The 26,678-nt window shown below is 38.7% G+C and overlaps 1 protein-coding gene across 1 annotated transcript in view; it reads right to left on the minus strand.

Moving 5' to 3' along the window:
* The window catches only part of LOC139727122 (acetyl-CoA carboxylase-like), a 102,341-nt gene extending 77,776 nt beyond the window's left edge, over positions 1–24,565 (minus strand). Inside the window, exons 1-2 of the mRNA XM_071638103.1 lie at positions 24,484–24,565; positions 698–1,039 (exon numbers count right to left, since the gene is read on the minus strand). Coding sequence (XP_071494204.1) covers positions 698–939 — 242 coding nt within the window. The 5' untranslated portion in view covers positions 940–1,039; positions 24,484–24,565. The remainder of the gene's footprint in view (positions 1–697; positions 1,040–24,483) is intronic.
* Between the last annotated feature and the right edge of the window lie 2,113 nt (positions 24,566–26,678).

Consider the following 26,678-nt stretch of genomic DNA (forward strand, 5'->3'; position numbering starts at 1 on the left):
TGATTCTACATACAGTAAATTCACCATGGCTAGGGTCAGTAATATGTCACTGGCATCCATGGTCTCATAAAGGCAGTTAAAGGATACTAGCTCCATTCCTGTAAAACCACGTACAAACTTGTGGGTGAAGTATTATAATGTCAAATGTTCATTCGGGCTAAAAACAGCAATATCTTCATAGTGAATGTGAGAATTTCACGATTATGTATTTCCAAACCTAAGTTCACAAAATTCTACATAATGTACTATCTTGCACATGCTCATGCTTGCCCGTATTAATTAGTTTAATACTCATGTTGACACTAGTCATTAGGTACACCTCTAACATGAACTGTTTTTGATTGAACTCAGAAGGTTAATGTTTAAAATGCATCATATGCAAAAACAGAATCTATTTAATACCCACATGCACTTCATACTTAGAAAGAATAAACAGAAACCGGTTGATTCTTAAACTAATATTAATTCACCAAAATTTAAATACCAACACCTACGGTAAACAGACAAAAATACACACACACACACACATTAGGTTGTTGTTGTTTTTTTAATAGACCTTAAAAAGATGTGTGCATTGTGCAAGTTCATTTCAACACAAAAAGCGAAAACTTCCGTTCACTGTAAAAAGCATTACACAAACAAGTGTATGTATCCCCAATTAAACAGAGAAGGCACAGTATCACCGATTCATAAATACCTTGTAAATTTCTTCTGCTTGGCATCATTGTTTGAATTTGGTCCGTCATTGAAGACGCCGTCTGAGTCTCCCGTGTTGTTGGGTGTCTGCGGCGGAGACTCGTCCATTGTCGAGTCCTCCGAGATCTGGAACAGCACGCGGCGCTTGCCACCGTCCACCGACCCCGTCCTGGAGTGACCGCTCCCATTGGTCACAGCTGGGCTTGGGGGTGGCCCAGAGTCGCTCTTCTCTTTGCTGGACATCTCGGGTGCCTCTTCACTGCTGGCCGGCTCGTACGCAAGGTAGTGGTGGTAGGTAGAGGCCACTAGGTTACCAATCTTGGGCGATTAGAAAGTATAGGCCCTGATGCAAACAGGGAGAGAGAAAAAAAAGGAAAAATTGCAATCATAAGTTTGTCACTTTTGTTAAAGTTGCTATGCTAAATATAGGACAATCCTGCAAAAAATTCAGGTTTTTTTTTCCTTTGATTTAAGGTACTTCGATTTTACACAACGGTGCCACAAAAGATCTCCACAATTCTTAACAAAAATATTTTGATAATGCATCCCATCATAAACAGTATTGTGAACTGAATGACCATCTTCATGTGACTTCACGTAAATCACACACGAACAAATACACACATGCACACACATACAAACATCAGAACAAGAATCAAATCTACACAGAGGAAAAACAACTTCTCCTGCAACTGCTAACGTAACACTCCTCACCTTCCATATCAACAGACATTAAATGATAGCACCATACGGTGTACACATTAATCGGAAGGCAGGACTACACTGCTGTGAAAGTCAGAATACCAGTATGTATATGAAATGGAAACAAAGTGCTCTACCAATGCCTATTAGGATACTCCCCCCCCCCCCCATGTGTCTAAATCAATTGTATCCAATGCATCTGCACATTATTGTTTCCTATTACACTGGCAAATATAGGGATCACCTGTTGCCACATGCGCTCCAATGAAAACTTTGCACCCTGCTCCTGATCACTTACACCAACAGCACCCCTAAGCCAATGAAAACACAGACTTGGGGTACGAACATGCACCCCGTCATGCGATGAGCAGTGCTTGCTGACACTGTTTACCTACAAATCACTCTGTGTACATACAGCTCTTCGCATGACAGTTTATCTCATTGTTCTCAAGTAGCACAACATTAAAAGTGTAAGAAAAAAAAAATGTATGTAAAATTTGATCTCAAGGGTGACGACAGATTGTGGGTGCCATTATAGTGACAAAACTAAGGTTTGAGAGTTTTGAGACATACCACCGAAACTGTAACACCAGCATACACCGCACACACGCACAATAAGACAAAAACAATTGGTTAATAAGTCATACCGTGTGAAGTGATATTAAGTTTCATGTACAGAACTCAGCCACAGCTGCTGAAGTTTGCTTGTTCGTCTGAGTTTTTGATTTTTTAGTGTTCACGGCACTTTACACAATGGGCAGAAATCTAATTTATCAAGTACACCATTAGCCACCTGGATTCTTGCTCAAAATGTGACCTGCATACAATTTTTTCCACTTCAAACAATGTAGTGCAGACTCCTGGATCATGATTATTGATTATTCAAAAAAAAAAAAAAGTGTTACAAAAATGACTGCCCAAATTTCTATTTTTACTGGGAGATGATATTGCCTAAAATTTACCCTAGCTTACATACATGTACATTACAGGACATCATACACCCTTACTGTTTTTTTACTTGTCAGTACTGATATCTCAAGTCTGTATTCAGGCTTTCAAAGATAAATGGAGGAAAACATATTTGCTAACCCTGATCTAACCCATCCCCATAAGATCCATATACTATACCATATATGTTATATCACTATGTCCCTATAGGCAGTACTTAGGTTTATATTTTCACAGTACAAATCTACAGCGAAGCTAAACCCTTACCTCTTTGTCATTTCATGGAACCACAAATAGAGGAAAGCGTCACGGGGGCATATCACTGTGGCTGCATCACTTCACTTGGTGGTGTTTGGACAAACTATCGATTGATCCATGAACTCTCTCTCTCTCTCGAACTCTCTCTACAGGATATTGCTCACACGTACTTGATTCCAGAGATGGTTCAAAAGATAAATCCCATTTCTTATCAAATCAATTCAAGGCAAACTGCTCCCAAATACAAATGTATGAAACTCTCTTCTTGACTTAAAGATGTACAAGTTACTTAAGCTATTTTCCTCCCCCCCCCCCCACCCCCACCCCCACCCCTCATTTTTTTTTTTTTTTTTCAGAGGAGTTACAGGCCTGTACTGGAATTCAAGCATCACTACCAGGAGAAAGGGAGAAATGGTATTAAATGTGCTGGTATTTTCTGGCATTGGCTGGCCCTCTCACGCTGCATATTACAGAGGGTGTGTACCACTCTTTTTCATCATACAGGAAGAGCTCTTTCCTATTTTAAAGGCACTAAACCCAGCAAAGTGTAATGATGTGGGTATACTTGTAAGTATGTACAAGAGCTGGGTACCTTTCTGTCACATTCGAGCCTTTTGTCACAGCGGGAAAGTGGGGTGGGGGAATGGATTCCAACTTTTGGCAGTTGTTCTGACATAATTTACTTGTCACATTGAACCAGCTAGGAGTATGTTTCTAAAATTTGAAAGTCTGGTTCTTGATTTTTGCTCTTTATGACTGACTACATTGTACATGGCAATGTATTCAAGTTTTATTTCAAGTCAACCTCCCCCCCCCCCCCCACACACACACAGCAGTTATTAAATTAACATTAAACACAAAAAAAAACCAGACATACATGTACGTTGAATGATCAAATAATGAAGATATCAAATAGCAATGATTTCAAAACAATAATACCAGCTCCTGACATGATAAAACCATATCTTGTATTTTTGTAACCTCATTTGCACACTTTCGCAAAACCATGCCTTGTTCAAGAATGTTTTGACTAGTCATTTTCCAAATTATGTTATTGAAAGTTGTACACAACTTTGATATCGAATCCATTTTGAGAAAATTGAACAGATTTCATTTCAGGGTGGTTGATCATGGAGAAAATCCTTTCCATAAATTCTGAAAATTGAAGGAAAGCACAAAATTAACACGGAATTTCACAATTTTCAAAACAGAGTCTACTATATCATGGATATGGGTCTCTGTGGGACTAGTGTGATTTTGCCTGACACATACAGTATGGAAGTACAATGTATAAAACAAATTAAAAAAAAGACAGGTCATAAATCTGAATAATTCAAGGGTTTGGGTTATTCTTTTTCCCTGGTGATTTCCTATAATCTTTGTATGGCCTTAAATATTTTCATTTGATACTATCAAACCCTTCATTTCATCTAGTATAAATTACAGTTCAACTAGTTTGTCACAAACTGCCCTTCAAAGTTTCCATTGGTCATTTCTTGTTGGGTATGATATGCCCATGCATCTTCTGCCTATAAGCTACTGTAATCCACTTCCACTTCAAAGTCATATACAGTTGAACCTCTCTTATCCGGCCTCCCTTTATCCGGATCTCTCTATTATACGGACGCAATCTTGCAGTGATTTTTTAAAAAAATAATTACGGGAGGAAAGGGGGATTCCCAACTCCTTGAGAACTCCTACACAAACACACATGAATTACATATTACATGTACTTCCAACATGATTAACATACATTACATCAAATTTCCTTCCAAATTGCTTTTCTTCAGACATTTTAACATCCCCAAACATCCCCAAATGTAACAATGAAAAGGTTGCAGCTCGACACATTACTACATGTGGTACTACAATGGGCTACATCAGTACATGTGTATGTATATGTACATGTATTCAGCATTGAGTCTCCCGTAGCCGGCCAAATCCCTTATCCGGATGAGCCCCGGTCCCGACTTGTCCGGATACAAGAGGTTCAACTGTAGTTTGGCTGAACGTTAGAAGTACTGTACCACCAGTGTCCCAACAAAGCACTTTCCCTGTGATAAGTGCACTCACATGATCACATGTTTCTAACCACACATCTTCTCTCTTTTCACTTTCGTTTACTATGTTGCGGTTGCTGGGGAGCAACCAAATAGCGACCATTGTCCGTAGACAATGTTGTCACTTCCATCTATCAAACCCTCTACTTCCTCTCTGGTCAGGATTCCAGCAGCCACACACACACACACACACACACACACACACACACACACACACATACACAACTTCTTCAAGTTTTCTCCCACCCAGGCAAATGGTGAAAGTACAACAATCACACACAAGAAGTACTGTGTCCCCTAAAACCATAAATGAAGTGGACTACGTTTGTACCTCCCTAAACAGAGGTTTTAAGCCTCACAGCTACTATCTATTGGACTTTTTTTGGTTGCCTATTTTGTTGGGGGGGGGGGGGGGGGGGGGGGGGCTATGGGAGGGGGAAGTATCAATAATACTGTACAAGTGGATATTTTCACATATATTTTTTTTTTTGCACTCAGCTGGGTAGGATTAGTTTCGCATGTTTTTCATTTCGCGGAATCGAGACATTAACTACTGGAACATGTAGCAAGCAAAAATACTCACCTGCTTTGATTTTCGTGCTAGTTTCTGGTTGAGTGAAATGTGCAAAAATTTCAACACCGTGAAAATTTCCACTTTTACATTACCCCTTTACATGCTAGTCATTTGGGGGATCATCTGGAAGATTTAGCGGGGAATCAAACATGAACACCTGCGAAAAATTTCTTTCATATTAGTGAATGAGATCCCAGTTTCGTTCTCTCTCCTGCAGTGCAAGCACACATTATGGCCCATGCACGAAAAAGCCCACAAGACACTGTTCGTATGATGCTTTGCTTTTAACCTGGGAGTTTACCGCGTATCCATGGTGCCTTTCATACCACAGCGTCACACATGAGTTTGCGATGACACTAACTAAAATTTGCTAAGTACAAAAGGGGCATCAGTCAGACAGTGTCTGAATTCGCTAAAACTCCTTTAAATCAACCTCTATTAAATGCAGAATAATTGCCTTTTGTTGACACTTGCTAGAACTTACGTGGGAAATCTCTATCAAGGGAAACCTCCTACAAATGCATGTCGACACCGTTGACAAGACTGCCGATTTTACCTCATTTCTCAAAATGTTCCCTTGTTGTAAATGTACAAAAACAAAAGAGACCAGCTACAATTGTAAATAGATTTAATGGGAAATTGGGACCTCCAAATTAATCTTGTAAAAAGTAATATATCATTGTATTTAAAGCCAGCTCAGTATTCATAATAACCAGCGGGGTTTCCCTATACCACATTTCTGTAGGCCTACATCCTTTACTTCCCCTCGAGAAAAAAACAAAACAAACAGAATATGTACTGTACAATCATACACGATTCAAGCACTTCCAGTACTAAAACCTTGCCATACACAAAGGGGCAAACAGAGCAGAAATAATTGGTAGAATCATCTTTCATTATCGATTAATCAGCTATTCACCATGCACTCATGAATGAATCAGGCTGTACGTCTGCTATACGGATTACGACCAAAAATTAAAAAAGAATTATGAAAATTATCACATAGAAAAAAAAGACAATCATTTCATCCAATAAAAATATGATAAACTCTGCACTGGAAGCCATGGAGAGATATTCAAACCATACAGCAAGACGTCACACCACAAAACTTCACTTAGAGCCACTTTTTGGAACTCCTTAACACACTAGCACCAATACTCAATCATATTATATCTACATCATTCCCTTCAGAGTAATTTTTAAAGAAAAAGAAAAAAAACTGGGTGTGTATATTTGTACAGTACTATCATAGCACAAGATGAGAATGAGGACGAACATGACTGAAAAAGAGCGAGAGAAAAAAAACAACAACTTACTTGTAGCAATTGAGGGCAGAAGAGGAAAAAATGGTTCCACCTGTCTGAATGCGTCCTAGGACCACGACTTACTGCAATTGAAGAACAGAATGCACCTGGGTTTACCCCTACCCCCCGCCCCTGCACAGTTGCCAACACATGTGTGTTTAGTGATGTAAATGTACCTGCAAGTTTTAACCTTCTGCTGTCCATAAAACATGTGCTGGTACAAACTCGCTGCATCAGCAGGGTCTCTGTACCCAGAGAGTCGTCTAATTTATACACAAGACTATTTAAAGTGCTCACTGGAACTGCAGTATGCAATACTTAGTTTTAATCTTTTACACACACACACGCACACACACACACACACACATTATATGTACACACATACACACAGACAAACACTGATATCATCCAGGTATCTATTCTATTCGTAGATTTGACCATGGGGAGATAAACATCTATTGCTAATCTTGGATGTCTTTGGAAAGACTCATATGTACACTGGCATGAAACCAAACAATTTACAGGATAGAACCTACTGATAGTTTGAAGAACTGAGAGAAAAGAATACTGTAAAAGTGAAAGTTTTTCACGGTGTGGAAGTTTTTTTTTTGCACATTTCCCATGACCAGAAACTAGAGCAAAAATAAAAGCACTTCTGCATATTTTTGCATGTGGCTACACTATCTAATGATTTGGTTAATATGTAAAATTATAACACAAAAAATATATTATACACCTGTGAGCACAGAAAATTACTCTTGCGAAAATATCCACTTTTACAGTACACAAACAGCTACAGTGTACCTCTCCTGAATCACAGAAACTACTGGCTACATTGTATTGAACATCCATTAGTGCAGTAAACATTGACTAATACATTGCAGTGATCGATCAGGACGATTCAGGAGTTTAAGACCTTTGTCCCCCAATAAAAGATGTTCAAACTTGAGTCATGCACACAATACACAGGCCTTCATACACGTATCATACCATTGGGGTATATCACACCACAATACACTTGAATATCACAGAAAAGCTCAAACTAAATACTGTAACTGTATGCATTCATCAAAGACAATATCTCTGCATGACTCACATACTGTAATATATTGATTTAATAAACTTGCAAAATACAGATTAAACTGCACAAGTGTCCCCACGAACTACAACATTGTAGGCTTGGCTCCACGTGCGCACTATGTGATTCAGCGTCTAGTAAGATTTGCTGTTGAATACCCCTTTCTACACATAGATTCCACAACTGCTGTCAAAAAGGTTAATCAATATTCACGTCATTTTTGTTACAAAATAAATCTACTGGGATTTGTCAAGGAGGAAAGCTGTCCTAGAACCTGCCCTAGATGTGTTGGGGTATATGTCACTGAGACTGTGAGCGAGATCACTGTATAGTCCGTTATCATGCATCTCCCTTGATATGAAAGGAGAGTATTAGATGGTCATACTCAAAGAACAAACGCTTTTATTTAAAAAGTCTTTAAAAAATTGTAAAATGTACGTAAAATGAGTTGGGCATTTCTTTGAAAGTATTCCTCAAAGTTCAATTATGTTTGAAGTGATTTGCTGATATTTAACGATCATGACTTTCTGTGTGCTAATAATATTTCAGTAAGATTTGTATTTATCTGCAGTTGATTATGTTCATTAAACTGAAATAGGAAAAAAAAAAATTCAAAATCACGCTTCCTTTCCACTGGCCCTGTCACCAATACATTTGAGACATCACCTTCCTTAACATAAATGTGACTCCATGTGAAAAGCAGTGCTTTTGAACGGCCAGTTGGGAGAGTTCTTCAAGACAACGGTTAGCATGAGGCAGGGTTGTTTACTCTCTCCTGTCTTATTCAATCTGTTCCTGGAGAAGATCATGCAGGAAACTCTACAGAACCACTGTACTTCAATCTCAATTGGTGGTAGACCCGTCAGTAATCTTTGATTCGCAGATGACATCGACCTCATGGGGGGCACCAACAGAGAATTACAGGACCTCACCAACAGACTGGTGGACAGAGCAGAGGCCTATGGCATGGAAGTGAGTACAGCAAAGTCCAAAGTGATGATCCAGTCAATAGCACAGACAACATCAGTGCAAACATCACCGACTATGAATGGAGAGACCTTAGACGAGGTAACAAGCTTCAAATACCTGGGATCAACTATCTACAAAGACGGCACCTGTACGGGGGAAATTCAAACCAGGATAGCCACAGCAACAGCAGCGATGGCTAGACTCAACAGAATATGGAAGAGCAACATATGCTTCAAAACTAAGTACATGCTATTCAGGTCTCTCATCACCTCCATTCTCCTCTATGGTTGCGAGACTTGGACAATACTGGCCGAGTCAGAAAAGCGAATCCAAGCTTTTGAGTGCAAATGCCCGAGGAGACTGCTTGGCATACACCACTGGGAACGCAAAACCAACGAGTTTGTCAGAAACAAGATCACCAGCCTTGTGGGGCCTCAAGTGACTCTCCTACAAATGGTCAAGAGACGCAAGCTGGCCTGGTTTGGTCGTGTTACTCGACATGACTGCCATTCAAAGACTGTGATGCAGGGCACTGTAGAAGGTGGACGCTCCCGTGGCCGACAGAGAAAGAGCTGGTTGGACAATGTGAAGGAATGGACAGCTCTACCCTTGTCAGACCTCCTCCCAACAGCCCAAGATAGAGCCGGATGGAAACGGTCGACCGCTTACTATTCCTCATGCCTCCCCAACGATCACAGAGGTCGAGGGATAAGTAAGTAAGTAAGTTTCATTTCTGCCAGATTTTCAAAGAGATGTTTTAATGTCAGATACTGTACTATTTCTATTTTTCCACTAAGCTTATTTTGTATTATCCAGTTGTCGCTGCCAGTCAATTAAAAAGTGCTCATCTACATCAATTTTTGCAATAAGACAGCTAATATGAACTAGGTTCGAATAACTTTCATCACTGATCAGGCAAGAGATAACAACTTGAGTCAGATTAGAACTTTGTTTTTCTTTTTAATAGAGAGATGTAATGACAATTCTTTCATAATGATGCTTTCACTATGCAAATTTGCATTGTACAAAGACTTTAAATGATACACAGTTTTTGGTCTGCCAGAATTATATTTAATCAGGTTGTAGGAATTACTTTGATTTGCTTCCTTGAACCACAAGCTAAAGACCCAGTAGTGTGGGGATCCATTGGTGGCCCGATTCATTCGCTGCCCACAGGGGTACATTCGAAAACCATGATTCGCACTGGTCAGCAAACAAAAATGTGCTTCGAAGTGTACGCTCATCAGTAACGGTCGACTACAGTTGAGATTCTTCGGCTGTGTGTGTTACCCTGTACATCTGGAGGTCAGTGAGAAGGCTATTTAACACAATTTGTATACAAGGACGGTAAGGATTCTTGAATATATCCAAGGAGCTTGAATCTCCCTGATATATCGAAGCTGGGCCAGCCTTCTCACTCCGTGGCATACCAACGCCACCAGGAACTCTCATAAGCTATGCTCAAACGTACCGTCATGGTTACGAAACTTAAAGTTTGGGATCGTCGAAGTTTCGAAACCACGACCCTCAAACAACGATGCGGGTTCACACATATTTATACTACATCGCTAACTTCGAGTGAATCATGTTGTCGTGGTTAATACCGTAAGTAGTACATGTATACCCTTGGCGCGCGCTTCAGATGAAACTCGCACAGGGACGTCTTCCAGCTCAAACGTACAGCTGCTAGCCATGGCCACGCCTTGACCTGGGGCCTGGGTACGTGTGCTGCAAGTAGCTGTTGCAGCTGGCTACTGTACTACTACAGCTGATAAAGAACTCGGAGCTGACCAGGAAACGCACGGCGGAGGGAGAGGTCACGCTAAACTTTAAGTTTCGAAACTTTGAGGTTTGTTGTTTCCAAACGTCCACTAACTTCGATGGAGATCCCCCGCGGCTCGTAGTTTATCGCGCTAACCTTAAGATTTTGTCGTGGTTTTGTAACTTGAAGTTAACTTGAAGTTACGAAACCACAAGTCGTTCACACGCACTCTAAACTTAAAGTTAACTTAAAGTTTCGAAACCACAAGTGATACTTAAAGTTCAGAGCTATGTGTGTGAACCCCACTATAGTCTGTATTCAAGCATGTAACCAACTTCTCATTCATGAGCATAATTTATGCTGTGCACTGGGGACGGACTGGTTTCGCTACAACACGCATTTCCCATAGACCCCTGCCCGAGTGTACTCGGAACTCGTCCTCAATGGGTTAATGTGCTCCTTATTCTATTTAACGTAGCCTCCACATACTCACTCACACAGATTATTAGTCCAGATCAGATAGTCGAATGTTCTGCTTGTACTATAAATCCCTTGCAATTGACTGTAAAGATTTAGGCCCAGGAGTAGGCTTTAAGTCTCTTGGCACAGAGAGAACAATTCACTTTATGCACTAGTGACATGTACATGTATCATTACATAAGTAAGCCTCCTTGTTGACTGTACAGTAAAATAGGGTGTCCTTACTCAAATATTGTAGTTTCATTCCGCTCTAAAGTTAACACCTGTAGTCTCTAATGAGCTTTTTTAACCAATCAGAATAGATGTCCTCAAACCAATTGTCAATCAACAGGGGTGGGATCTAGTCTACTCTAATTCCTATAGGCCTTTAATAATGGCTGTATCCTTTCATCTTTAACTCTTTATGTGCCATGGTGGAAACCCCCTATGTGCCACATTATTCTGAGACACCAACGTGTCATGCTTTGAGAAAGCATGATTCTGTTTTTAAAATCAGTGTTTCTTCCATAGAATTCTGTTAAGCTGGGCATATAGTGAGTAAAGTTGACGAGAAAATGACAAGCTTTGCTTTGATGTAAACCGTATGATAAATCTCTGATTGCTTTTCTTTGAAATGACTAGTAGCTAAATTAATGTCAAGGCATGACTTTTGCACACAAAATAGTGACAGAATCTTAGAATTTACAAGTAAATCCAGTACGGAACACCTCTTGTTAATCAATCGCACCATATATAAAATGCAAGCTATAATATGTGAGAGAAACGAAAGCGCGAGAAACACTTTCATTGTACTGCGGCATTTGGCGATTTATCGATCCGTTTGGGCAGCGTTGTGCGTTTGAGCAGAATATGCCAAGTTGGCACGCCGTCGACTGAGTCGGACGTGCCAACGTGGCACATAAAGAGTTAAAGATCCAGTAGCATGGGGATTCAAGGGTGGTCCAATTCATTGGCTGCCCACTGGGGAATGGCACTATACAAAATCCACAAATAACACTTGTCATGATCAGCGAGTACATATGTATTCAAAGCGAATGCTTATCAGTGATGGTCAACTCCAGTCCAGATTCAGCAGCTGTATGTGTGATATGTGATAAAGCTGTACAAAATTTTTTAATACGGGAATTCTCTAATTTATGTAAACCTTCCCACTCCATGAATCCACATGCATCAGGGTCTAAAGAGCAGGTTGGTCTGCGCTCATAGAAATGCAAAATCAAGATCGAGTTGGGAGGAAATTATATCAAAGGCCAACTGAAAATCAGAAAAATTATTATTGGCATATTAAACAGCTTTATAGAGCACGGGCATAAAGGGTTTCATGTTAGTTTATCAACTTTCCAGGTACCCCAGACACACACACTACTACAGTACATTTTACTTGTCTACACTTGTACTATATAAGTATTAAACAATTTAGAAAGAACTCGATTATCTGGCCATGTCGGGACTGGCGGGCCTCCAGCTAATCAATTTGACCGGATAAAAGAGATATATATGCTCAAGTACAACACTTTCTAGCATAATCTCGTGCTAGGGGTATACATCATGTTATTACCAATTTACTCATATTACGATTATCTGCATGGCATTGTCATCTTTTATATACTTCCATTAGGAAGTATGAAACAAAATATAAGGAAAACATCCCTTCATGTCCCTACATGTTTGTTCGATTGACATTGACTGACAATGAGGTGGATATTGTGCATCGTCGAATACTGCCGCTGCATTGTACTGTAACCATTGCTATGCACTCAGTTCCAGTATAAAGCGCGGCATCAGTCTCATGAACTTCAAAAGCTACAACAGTTCACTGTGATGATTAGAATATGCCCCGTCGTGTATTCGCACAATAATGGTTAAACGTGTGTTTGTTTCAAGTGAGATCTAGCTGTAGAAATACAAGAAAACTTTTTTCTTTAAATGTCAGTCAGTCAGTCAACGTCAGTTATCTTCAAATAATAATTACGAACGATGACATATTTATAGTGCAAGCTCAGTGAGTAGTGAGTTTTATACAGCTACAATTGTAAGTTACAGATGTAAGACGGAACTCACTATTATCCCTGAACTTGAGGTAGACTTGTTAAAAGAAATAGAATCCATATACTGTTTCCCCCCCCCCCAAAAAAAATAAATCATAATAATAATAAATAAATAAATAAATAGATAAATAAATAGATTAATACTAATAAATAAATAAATAAATAAATAGATAAATAAATAGATTAAAAATAAAAAAATAAAAAATAAAAAATAAAGTCACTCAAATTTTGAAAGACTGATACCATCTTCAAAGTCATGTGAGGAGATCACAGAACTCAGTGGAAATTCTGTCCACCAACCTAAACCAAACCTACTAGGATGCACTATACAACACTGTGGTTTATCATGGCCCTGATCACACTGAAAAATATATATCCAGCTCTTGGAAAGGACAGAGTGCGTAAACATTTAAAACTAGCGATGCATGATCCTATTCAAATGCACTGTAAACTGTTGACAGTAAATTCAAAAGCAATGGGTAGGGTTATGGTGGCACTGTTCAACTGTTCACTATACAAGCTGCCTGCACTTGAAATGAACAGCTCGCCTGGTGGGGATAAACTCAATTTACGTACTGATGTTCGAGTCTGTTGCTTGTTCCGTTGGCATTGAGTAATCACATTGTACAGCAGTAAAATTACTGTAGTACAGCAGTGTAACTTAAACTGTTCAAAAACAACAAAAACAACAAAAAAAAGAGCTCTGGTGGGCAATATGATTTCATGCTCACAACAATATTGGAACAGAAGGCATAATGTCACAATATGGCATTTTCAGCAGAATGGTTTAAATTGCCTGGACATGTTTCCTGGGTGTGAGGGGCTATGAGGGGCTACATCACAGTTCAGGTAAATTGCCTACAAATGTATAAATTGTCACACAGTGCCTTTAGAATCACAGGATAAAAAGATACACAAAGATTAACCAAATAGAAAAAACAGGCACTGGTTACTGGTACAGTTTTTACATCGTTGCCCTAGGTAAGTACTGCTGCATCACAAATTGCTGAACCATGGTTGGTACAGTAGTCTTAAATCCAGCGATGACGGCATAACAATGGATTTAACCAAGACTTTTTAATAGATCAGTCAGACAGATCAAGGAGGTTCGAGAGATGGATTACAACTGACTATAATTATTCAATCATCTGTCAGTTTTCTATGGATGGACAAAAGAATTCCACAGGTGCATTTGTGCCTTTGATGTTCGATGCTTGAAGCCGCCATCTTTCTGAGCAATCGGAAAGTTCATTTTTAACGCTAACATAATATCGGGTATATGCTGCTTGTTTATATATCAAATGCAATGAAATTTCACCTAATGATAGAGCATATAAAACAAAGTCAATTCCGTTCAAAAATATGTGCAAAAGTGTAAATCTGAGCTGTATTTTGAGAAAGTGTTTGGAATTTTACCCTCATGGAAAGCCAGTTTTATCACTTCTCCGATTCCGCCAAATGAAACTAATATGGTATCATCTTCAAGTATAGTTCTTTATACATTAATATGTCTGATTAGCGTACAGAAAAGGACAGTCGAGTAATTTTTATATCTATTTCAGCAATATTTGAGCAATTTCTATTCGCGCAACCCCATGCCTTTACCATTGTCTACCACCCATCGTTTGTAAGTAGGGATAGCGAAAAGTAATTACCATCATAAAGACATATCTTATCTTCCACTAGCCATGTTCAGACGTATTTCTAGTCAGAGTAAGAATTTATGAATCGGCAATTAAAATTCAAATTAATGCATATCTTACCACGACCCTTGTGTCCACACGACGGTCGTAAGAAGAAACTCCGACCAATTTATGTACGAAGGTCAGTGTAACTTCCGGAAGTAGCAGCGCCGCGCATGCCGACCATGCAATTGTTTTTTACCAGTGGCATTTGTCTTCTCCATTCTTGTTGATGGAAATTTTGGCAAGAGCGGCAGCTTCTTCGTCGTGATTGATTAGGTTAGAATTGCACTACACGCGCACGTGTACTCGCAAAATGTCAACATTGCGATTTGACCCAGGAAGTTTTACCTAGGTCGTAAGGTATGTAAGTTCATAGATACTCCGAAGGCTTGTACGCACGGGCAATTTACTCCGACCAGCTAGTCGTGGTAGCGAGATACTCCTGAGAAAACTCAGGAGTATCTCGTTCGGAGGAAGAGGTCGTGGTAAGTTCCTCCAATCGGAGGAAGTTACCACGACCTTGTTCAAACGGGCACTACTCCGACCTATCCTCCGAAGTTACTCCGACCAAGCTTCCTCTGACCCTTCCTCCGAAGTTACTCTGACCAAAACTGCCTCCGTCTGAACACAGCTTTAGACAGTGGCTGGTCATTATGCAATGAGACATGAATTCATTTTCTTCCTATCGGGGGGGGGGGGGGCAGATCCAGTTTGACACATACTTAAAATATTTTTGAGTGGCTGCTTCGAGCATGGGATCAAAGCGAATAAGACTGTTGTGACTCCATTTCTCGAACCTCCTTGGACAGATGATCTATGGTGATAAGCACAATCAGGGTATGCAATCATGACTTTCTCACTTTAAAAAATTGTAACTTCTAAAAGAATGCACCAACTGACTTAAAAATTCACATGCAGCATGCTAAGACATCAGTAATCACATGTGGTAAGACAATAGCTAATTTCTTCTCATTTACTGTTAATTATTAAAGATTAATTACCAAAAAGTCCCCCAAAACCCACGTAATGCGTCAAAAAAAGCGTTTTACAACTTACGTAAAATCAAGATTTGAGGTCCATATTTTAAGTCTACCCCTATGTGTTTGGTATCAAATTAATGGATTTTTTCCTGGCATTTAGTGGTTCTTTCAGCTGGAGAAAGTTATAAGGTCTGAAGTCCCATCCTGGTAGGAGTGTAATGCTGGCTTATTTTTGTGACATTGTGACCTTTTAACCCATGCTGTACAGCTATACATGGAGAAACAGCTTATTTTTCTGCTTTTCCTGAAAGTACTGAAGACACACTACAATATGGTGGGCTGTTTGCCAATAAATGTTCAGCCAGTTTTGAGTTTAGAGCCATTTTCAAATGCTGAGTAAAATAAGTGCAGCCGTTTTTCAGTATTTTCAGTGAGGTATATCCTAATTTGACTACTTTAAAGAATTTTTTCCCCTTATTCAATATCCTTGTTTTTTTAACCATGAATTGTACATATGTAGAATTCTATTGTGTGAAAATTTAGCAAATTTGAGCAATAGGAACTTATTTTTTTATATTTTTACAAATTGCTGAGCATAAAAAATGTTATACTGCATGAAGGTCATATGATAAGTGTTCAGTGTTCATATTTCAATGCTCGTTCAATTTCTAAAGATAACATAAGCAAAAACATAGTATTTTGGCTTAATATGTCATTGTTTGATTGTCACAGCTTGGATATCAACTCAAGTCATCATAAATCTCACATTCATTCTTCTATCTGTGTTTACAAATATGAGAATTGATCCAAACACTGTGCGCACATTCAAGGTCAAACTGTACAGATAATTTTTTGATGGAAAATATAATATCTTCCAAAGTACCAGCCCTAATTTCATAAAAATTTGTAATAATGGCCACTATATGTCTGTTACCTATTCCTGAAAGTTTCGCCTCTTCACTCTTTGGCAAAAGTGAAATATGATAAAATATGTAAAAGTGGTTTTATTTGAATTCAAAATAATGCCTACAAAATTGATCATCCATTTCGAGAAGTGAAAATATGAAATTAATTCATATTTTGTGATATGTCATGGCTATGTGCTGGTGGTGAATGAAAGGGATATTTATCAGGAATATCTAACAGCAATATCAGATGAAAAAAACATTCTCCTTTTTTTTAATGAATTTTTCCAATATATTAGTCATTTCAATGTAATTCGACATCCCTAATTTAAATGCTAATTTATGCGCAGTTTAATGCAAAATTTTGACTCTTTCTTTACATGAAATGAAAATTTGAACACTCAGCTACAACAAACAACAAAAAAAGCATTTTCACCAAGTTTTTTCATTTTTGCCCTATGACTAAGACTATTGTGTGTGCCACATTTCATAAGCTTTTGTCAAAAACTGAGGAAGTAGTTCAATCCACAAGATCTTTCCTTGATCTTCCGCCATTAATATGCCGTTACCATGGCAACGCAGCTTCCGACACGTCCAAAAAATGTCTTGCACATCTTCCCACCAAGACCAATGTGTGTGCCACATTTCATGAGCTTCAGTCGAATACAGAGGAAGTAGTTCAATCCGCAAGATCTTTCCTTGATCTTCTGCCATTTATATGCCGTTACCATGGCAACGCAGCTTCCGACACGTCCGAAAAATATGTCTTCCACATCTTCCCACCAAGATCAAGGTGTGTGCCACATTTCATAAGCTTTGGTCAAAAAACTGAGGAAGTAGTTAAATCCACAAGATCTTTCGTTGATCTTCTGCCATTAATATGCCGTTACCATGGCAACGTACTTTCGGGTACTGTCGAAAAATGCGTCTTGCACATCTACAACCAAAGGCACACATCTGTACCAAGTTTCATGGAAATTGGGCAAAAACTGAGGAAGTAGTTTGCAACACAAAATTTTCCATCATTTTGGCTCATAATATGTGAGCTGTTACCATGGCAACATACTTTTTGTCACTGTCAAGAAATGTGTCATGCTGACCTATATCCTAAGACAAACATTCAATATGAATTCCATGAGAATTGGAAGAACACTGATGAAGCAGTTTTGCCATGAAGCATTTTGCCCTATATTTTACCAATAACATGCCGTTACCATGGCAACGCACTTTTTGCCACTGCGGAAATATGTGTCTTGCACATTAACATATTCAGATGAACATCTGTACCTAATTTCATAAAAATTGATCAAAAACTGTGGGAGGAGTTCGCGACGCAAGATTTGTACCCATTTTTGCCCATAATATGCCGTTACCATGGCAACGTACTTTTGGGTACTGTCAAAAAATACGTCTTGCACATCTACAACCCAAGGCACACATCTGTGCCAAGTTTTATGGGAATCGGTTGAAAACTGAGGAAGTAGTTCGCGACGCAAGATTTGCAACGGACCAACCGCCCGACCGCCCGACCGCCCGACCGCCCGACCGCCCGACCGCCCGACCGCCCGACCGCCCGACCGTCCGCTGATTCCTATATACCCCCTTCAAACTTCGTTCGGCGGGGGTATAATAAACTCTAGAATCATCACTGAACATTGACTTGATTGGAACAGACCAATTTATAATCCTGAAATTGACTAATATGTGCACCTTTGAACAAAAAGAAATAATCAGAAAATACAAAACAAGAGCAATCTCTGCATCTTCCAAGCTTCCTGAAGGCTACTTGGGATGAGAACTCCACTGCTATGGTGCTACTTTTTTCATTTTATAAGCTCAATTTTCATACGTTTCAGATTTAACATGCACTCGAACCAATAACTCCCTACAATTCAAACCAAGGTTCCTACTTGGTCAATAACGGTGAATTTTGAGATATCATGCCATCAAAAGGAATGTTCTTTATCATATAATACTGCCATGCTCTGAGCTGTGTTACCAACTGTTTTAACTTGTTTTACCCTCAATGTGCTTTCATTTGCAATGAGTTCAAGTTGTGTTTCTATACACTCATTCAAAGGCACAAACGTTAAAAATCACATTTTGACTGATCTTTCCGTCAAGGCAGAGGCATAAAAAAAGTTCAGAAGCAATGTCACACCAAGGAGGTATCACACACTCATGCCAATGAACACACATGCTCTTGTTTCGTTTAGTACTCGGTATCTAGTCTCACTTCTTGAAAGGTGCGTTTTACTCAAAGTATGAAAAATATCTTTTTATAGTTTTTTTTTAAAGCATTTTATATTTGAAACAATCAATTTATAACAGTTCTAATTGTATCAGGTGTAACTGATAGCTTCCTTCAGTTTCCTGTGCTGCAGTGTATTGCTTAATTCAAACTAACTTCAAGCATACAAAATGGTGACCAGTATTCACTAAAATGTCCATGTCTACCATGGTAGAATTACAATGTAGTAGCAATATCGGGTAAGGATAAAACCTGCTAAAACTCTTAAAGCCTCATTCATTTACACATTCTCTTCGATATTCGTGGGTGCAAACTAGGCACACCAAATGCCACTTAAAGTAGACAGAAAAAATTTATCTGTTTGGAGTTTTATAAAATCTAAAAAAGAATTACTTTACAGGCCCCTTTACACCGACCATGGTACAGGCAACAGGCAAGGTTTTTTTGCTATGGTGCACCAAAAGGAACCATGTCTGGTTCTCTTACAATATAACTTCCCCGCTAATAATTTTGTTACAAAATTAATCTTCCACTGTTGATTTTGTTGCTCTTGATTTTGACAAAAGAATAACATTTTGGGTGATTTTGTACCAAATTACTTACTGGTATTCTTTTTGAACAGAACCAGACATGATCACGTGGTTTCTTTTGGCGCACTATAGCAAAACCCGTCCCGTTGCCAGTACTGTGCTCGGTGTAAACACACCCTAATAATGGTTCTCTTTTTTATAAAGCTGAGGGATTTCATGACTTCAGCCAGACATAGTCTCCACAGAACATATCCCCAAAAGTTATACAGCTCAGATTATATAACGCCTGAAGAGATCCTTGTCAATTGATTGGTTGTTTTGACATTGATCATTCGGCCCATTTCACTATGATGTCATCACCCATGCAATTGTGGCTCCAATAACCGTGCAATTTTGGATCCATACGATTTGCTCCATTGCACGCTTGCTGAGAGCCCGGCACACTACGCGTGTTAAACGCTTGCGTTTGCAGTGTGTATGCGACAGCGCACTAGCGTAACAAGCGCTCAGTGAGCACTCTCGCGATCTCAGATTTTCTCTTGTTTCTAGATTAATAAAACATCAAATGAGAAGGATCTATTTTAGGCATTATATAAAACAAATAATAGATGTTTTTCATTCGTGCTATGGATAGAATATTTCATTCAGTGAAAGATGAAGTGTAGATCCATTCAACTCGGCTGCGCCTCGTTGAATGGATCATTCATCTTTCACCTCATTAAATATTCTGTCCATTGCACTCATAAACATTCATTATTTGTATACTGATCTCTTGGTCTACTACTTTAAAGATAGACCATTCTACTTTTACTTTTTAGAAGAGGAAATGTACTTCAAACGTTTAACATGTGTACAGCACAGATACACACTAACAACTAGACTTTGTCAAGACAGACAAATTAGGTGATCTGATGTACAAATGATTTCTGAGATTCTCATTGAAGAAAAGGGAATCAAACCTTTCATGCCTACAGATTTAAAATGGAAAGGGCATGTTATGTTAACAAAGAGACAAAATGAACCTTATTTTGATATACAAGATGGCGTCTTAGGAAAAAGCCATAATCTTATGAAATGATCCTCTTGACAAGGTCCATATCTGTTCAAAATATGGTGCAATATGCTATGTATTTACCAAAATTTAGACAGCCGAGATGGCATCTGATTAGAACGTTGTTATTTCACGAAACGATCCATATGCCATTGGGCTAAATGGTTGCAAAATATTGGAGTGATAGGGCATGTAATTACCAAGATATCGTAGGACAAAATATCTTGACCCTAAACCCTACAGTGTATATACCTCGCACAGCCTAGATGGCGTCCGAGTCAAACGTCGTTGTTATATGAAATGATCTAGGTAACATGGTCCATACATGTACAAAATCTGGTCCCGATTTCTAAAGAGCATTTAGTAAGCAAGATACAAAATGAAGAATATTTGACCTTTGAACCTCATTTGCACAGCCAAAATGGTGCCCGACCAAAGCATTGTTATTTTACAAAATGATCCATCTATCGAGGCCCATGTGTGTGTAAAACATGGCGGTGAAACCATACGAGGTTACAGAATGAAGTATATTTGACCTTAGATCCCACTTAACACAGCCAAGATGGCATCTGAGCAAAAAAGTTGTTATTTTGTGAAATTATTCTTGCAACATGGTCCTTACGTGTGCAAAATGTCGGAAAGATGGGACGTGTATTCATGGAGATACAGGATTAAATACTTTTGACCTTTGACCATAATTTACCTACTCAAGATGATGTCGGAGGAAGTAGTTGTTATTTTATGAAATGATGTTCGTGACATGAACTAAACATGTGCAAAATATGGGGTTGATAGGACTTGTTGTTCTTGATCTATTGCACAGAAAGTGGAATAAAGAAAGAAAAATAAAGAAAAAATTAAGGTATTGTATAGAAATTTGAAGGAGAAGTACAAAGATCAGAAAAAGATAAAGTTAGGAAGGGAGAATAAGACTTACTGAAGAAAAAGAAAAATATAAGGGTTTTACAAAAAGCAAAAGAATTGGCAGGGACGAGCCTTGAACACAGGACCTTTAGATTAAAAGTCCGATGCGCTATCCACCGACCTATTTCATCCCCCATAGGCTCTATGTAAAAGTGGATATTTTCGTGCGACTAATTTTTCGCGCTTGTCCGGGTGAGAAGAGTTTCGCCTGTTTTCAATTCTGCGGAATCAAGACGCCAAGTACAGGAACATACGGCAGCAAAAATATTCGAGTGCTTTTATTTTCGTGCTAGTTTCTGGTCGCGCGAAATGCGCGAAAATTTCAACACCGCGAAGATTTCCACTTTTACAGTATATATTAAGCAAAATGACCCTACATTCAAGCCAAGTGCCAATTTCAACCAAGTTTTTCGACGTGATCCCGACGTCCAATGAAAAAATGAAGGGCACACTCACGATAGCCCAAAGTCTCAGCTACAACATATTAAAATCTGGGAGAAATTCACCAGAGGGTAAGTGAGCTACATTGTAGTGCTCGATAAAGACAGTCATCTCAATTTTCATTTCCAGAAAAACTGCACTCCCATCTGGAGCTGATAACACATAAACTGGTCAAATTTGACAAGGTTACTTTCAATCCATTTTTACGAGGTGATGACGTCGTCCAATCAAAATTTTGATATCACGTTACTGAAGGAACATTCAATAAGCTACAACATACTGAAATCTGGGTGAAAATTGACCAAGGATAAGTGAGATACGCTTGAGTGAACGTGAAATTTGATGACGTCATTTTGAAAATTTGCTTTTTTTTATTTCATTGAGAAATTTGATATCTTTCAATCATTTTTCCAGCATCGCCAACCCAAGAAATGACATGTAAAACTCATCAGCATTCAGAATAATGTAAAGAAAATGGGGGGTCACCGTCCATCCTGACGAGTAAAATGGGATTTAAAATTGGCATTTTTTTTGCATAGTTACACTGTATATCGCCATTGACGCGCGTGCAGAAATTCAACTTTGACTGGCCCGTATGACGTCATATTGAGTCAGATTGACTTGAAACTTGGCAGAATTATTCCTAATTTACATTTTAGACATCCGATCCATGTAAAAAAACAAGGGAATTTCCATTGCATACAATCTGCGCATGGGTATATGCGCGCGCGCGTACGTCCATTTTTGTTTAATTTTTAAAAAAATGCTCCAAATGATCTGAAATGTGTGCAAAAAAAATTTTGAACTCCATTGGAGCATGTCAACATTTCATCATGCGCGTACGTTTTAAGTGTAAACATGAATTTTGAGAATATGAATAGAAAGAGCTTGACTTGAGAACTAATAAGACGTAAATTTCATTGAGAAATTCTATTCCATTCATGAGATATGAATGACAATATGATTTCAGATAATGATGTCATAGTGACGTGACGGTCGACTGATCACAATGATTTATTAGATCTGTCGTCTTTGCCTTTATGGGACATGATACATCTATTGGATGGTATAAGTTTGAAATTGATACTAATGATAGTCGAAGAACTTTTTGTGTTAACCTCTGGCTCTGCACAACTTTTGGGGAGAAATAAAGAAAGAAAGAAGAAGAAAGAATCCGTTCAGATACAGAAGGTGATCCGCGATCCGAGAGGATACTCGGATCACCTAATAAACATGTACACTGTAGCATTGCAGAATTGACACTACTACGACGGCTACAGTAAGCTGATACTGATAGTGCTGGGCTGAGCTGAGCCACACATGCACAACACAACAGTCCCACATACCCACATATAGATAGCGGTGAACAGTGCAGTGCAGTGGGAAGGAAATACCATACTGTTCCAATGTTCACCATGTGTTCAAGGTCACAAGTAGTGAAGTAGTCAAGGTGCTCTCATCAGTGCTTAGAAACACCCTTTATATGCAAACTGTCCTACCCCTGGCTCACCGTACAATTGCATGGCTAGCTGGGTATAAACGTTCGATTCGTAAAACTGAAAACAAGGCCCGAGCTGTGCCTGTGAGGCTGTGTTAACTGTCTAAACCCACCCATGGCATTAATTTCGTGAAAGTTATGTGAACGGGCCTTGCGTGCTTAGCTACTAGATAGACCTATGAGTGACCATGTAGCTTTATGATGGCGCAGATACGGCATACCACGAACACTGACTGTCATAGAAAAATATAGACATTACAAAAAAAAAATAGTGAAAGATTTCCGAGGATTTCTGGGATGTGCTTTGACTTTTCTGGTCAGGCAGGCAGCGCATTGCTTAGACAGAAAGATCCGTCTGTCCGGAGGACTCTTTTATATTTTGCCATTAACGCTGTCCTCCGTAGACAGACGGAAGGTTGCAGTACCCATTGCTGTGTGGATGTTCTTAACCACTGTCTCTATGGAAAATTGGGTGAGGTACCTCACCCTTCTCGATTGCGTCTAATTCACGGCCCTAGGTCGGCAAATTTAAGCTTGTATGGTGAAATTATTTTTTTAAGAATACGTTACACTCACCAGATTAATGAATAATCCAACATTCTAGGAGAATTTTCAACGTAAAACACAGCCTGTCGCGTCGTCACATTCAAACTGCAGAAACATACACTATGAATCTATTAGCCAATCACATGCGAGGTAGTTTCTACGTGTTTGTTTTACTAAAACACGTACCTCGCATGTGATTGGCTTAGCAATTGTTACAGATTCAAAATGGCGACTTACTGCTCGCGAACGGCGATGTTGCGATATCGATAAAATTTCTGCATTATAACCGAGGTTATGTGAGTATTTCGATTGCACAATGTGAGAAATTTATCCCAAATATTGCTGCATAATGTGTCATGTCATGTCATACTTGTTTGAATGTAAAAAAGCTGTCTGAAATTTGGTTTATCGTAACGTTTGATCTGTGCGCGACTGCTCCACACAGGAGCCGCAATCATTGACTTCGGTCTGTATACGAAGGGGATCCGTGAAGCCAGACGCAGTCTCCGCGGAACATTCCCCGACGGACAGATACAGACCGATCTTTCGGTCAACGCATTGCTTTACCGTCCGACAGCCGACGGCCGACGCGCGACGGAGCAGATGCAGAATGAGCAGATGTATTGAGATGAGTAGAAAGGTACCGTAAAACAAAAGACGGCAAATTTCAGGTTTTAAGGTAACAATATCGCAAGGGAAACTGTGAGTTATACGCGCTTGATGTAAACCTTACATGCATTTGGTACTGTATGGGGACTTTGGACAATAAGAAGTAATTTGGCCGCAAACTTACTCGTCACGGAGTTTCCACCCATCACACATTCTTCTTCAACTTATCGAATTGTTTACATCCGAAGAGCGCGAGGTTCCTGTGCATGTGTTCAGTCTGTGGGTGTGTGGTGCGATTATGCTGCGGTGCTGAAGTCAAGATCAAAAAAGTTCGTAAGTCGAATTAATTTGTAAAATTATTTTGTTATATTTTGTCATTGCAAATACCATTACATAATATACATTATACATAAATATTATTTACAATTATAAAATTAAAACAAAAAATATTTTATATCTCTCAAATAATATATTTACTTGCGCTCTCGATTGTAAAATTGGCATTGCTGAATGGTTCGATATCAGTGATGCCATAGAATTGGATTATTAATACAGCTCTATGGTTGATGCCTCCATGACTTCACAGAAACGGTCCAAATTTTGTATGAACGCTATTGTGATCATATCGAGCCGAATGTTATCGCACTATACACGGTCATGAATTTGGAAAATCACAACAGTGAAACAGGGAGGGGGCACTTTTGGTAAATAGGGTAAGGTGGTTATCCAGGGGCGGATCCAGGAATTCCAGAAAAAAAAGGGCGTAAAATGATGACATAAAAGGGGGGGGGGGGGGAGGCGCACGCGCCCCCTTTCATTTTTTTTTTGTTTTACTTATTTTTTTTTTACACAGCAACAACAACAAAAAAAAAAAAGAAAAAAGGAAAAAAAAGGAAGTAAACACTTTTTCAAGTTTATGTTTCTCATAGAATATTTGGCTGAAAGTTAATGTATTATAACCTATTGAAGGTAATGGAATTGGCTATCGGCCTGGTAGGTCAATAAAAAGGGAAACTTTACGCATGAGTAAACACTTGTTTTTCTCTTCCCAGTAAAAATTGCAAAAATGAACAAATTGTCATTCATGCGTAAGTGTTCTTCAATATAACAATAAGAACAAAAGACAAATCTAACACATTTAGAATTATGAATTAAGTTGCAAAATAAACCTTTGTTCTCTAAAATATCTTTGAAGCCCAAAATATCAATAAAGGCCAAAAGTAAGGGAGAAAAATTAAGAATCGTGGGTCAAATCCAAATTCATATGAAGTAAAAGAAGAAGCAATATTAACAAAAATGGAAGAAATTTCAATTTGCTTTCAAGTTAGGAAAATTGTGAATAATATTTGGTTCTTAAACAATTTGTCTCATGAATCTTTTAATTACTTAATAAAAAGACCCTTTTCTCCCTAGAATGTCGTTTGAAGAAACAAAGCTGACAGAAAATTCTTAGTTTCCCCCTTTAGTTTCCCGCCTTGTTTTTGTTTAAGGTTATAAGGAGATAAAGAGAACAAAAACTTGTTTTTGCTATTTCATTCATGTCTCTCAATGTGTCAAACTGATTTTTTTTTTCTTGGTCATTGTTATCTTGAAGAGCATTGCCAAATGAAAGACAACATGTCAAATTTTGCAATTTTTACTTTTGTGCCTTGGAGGGCAAAAATGAATGTATTCACTCATGGGTAAAGTTTCACTTTGTATTAACCTACTAGCTTAATATCCAATTAAATTACCTTTGATATGGTATATGATACATTGATTTTTAACAAATCTTCAATGAAAAATACGGACTCGAAAAAGTGTTTACTTTCTTTCTTTTTTTTTCTTCTGAGTGTATGTCTCTTATTTGAAACAAACACACACACACACACACACACACACACACACACACACACGAATAAATAAAATAAAGGGAGGCGCCCCTCGGCGCCCCTCCTGGATCCGCCACTGGAATGAAAGTCGATAAGAGCAATCTATATCATTAGTGCTGGGATTGTTATCCACAGCGCGAAATGGATAAAAATAGCAACATTTTCTACACATACGTGAAGAAAGTGATTAATTTTTTATTCTGCGCGTTTCTATTGAATATATTTTCATATTCTGGGATTGATTCTCTATTTCTGTCGTTTATATCTGATCATTTTCAGGTGATTCAACACGATGATTCTCTTCACCCCCCCCCCCCCGCTTCCTCTATCTCTATCCTTCTCTTTCTTACTGTAGACATCTCACATCCAAAATACAAATAGCCTTTGTTTCCAGATTAAATGCTATATATGTAAGTACATGTTTTATGTGTATTGCAGTAATATTTTGCAAATCAACATTAAGCCTATTATACCCTTTCATCACTTGCATATTTGCGTCTGAAGAATG

This window comes from Diadema antillarum, unplaced genomic scaffold (assembly GCF_040938485.1).
Source record: "Diadema antillarum isolate AM-2024a unplaced genomic scaffold, OU_Dant_1.0 seq00000119_RagTag, whole genome shotgun sequence".
Taxonomy (NCBI): domain Eukaryota; kingdom Metazoa; phylum Echinodermata; class Echinoidea; order Diadematoida; family Diadematidae; genus Diadema; species Diadema antillarum.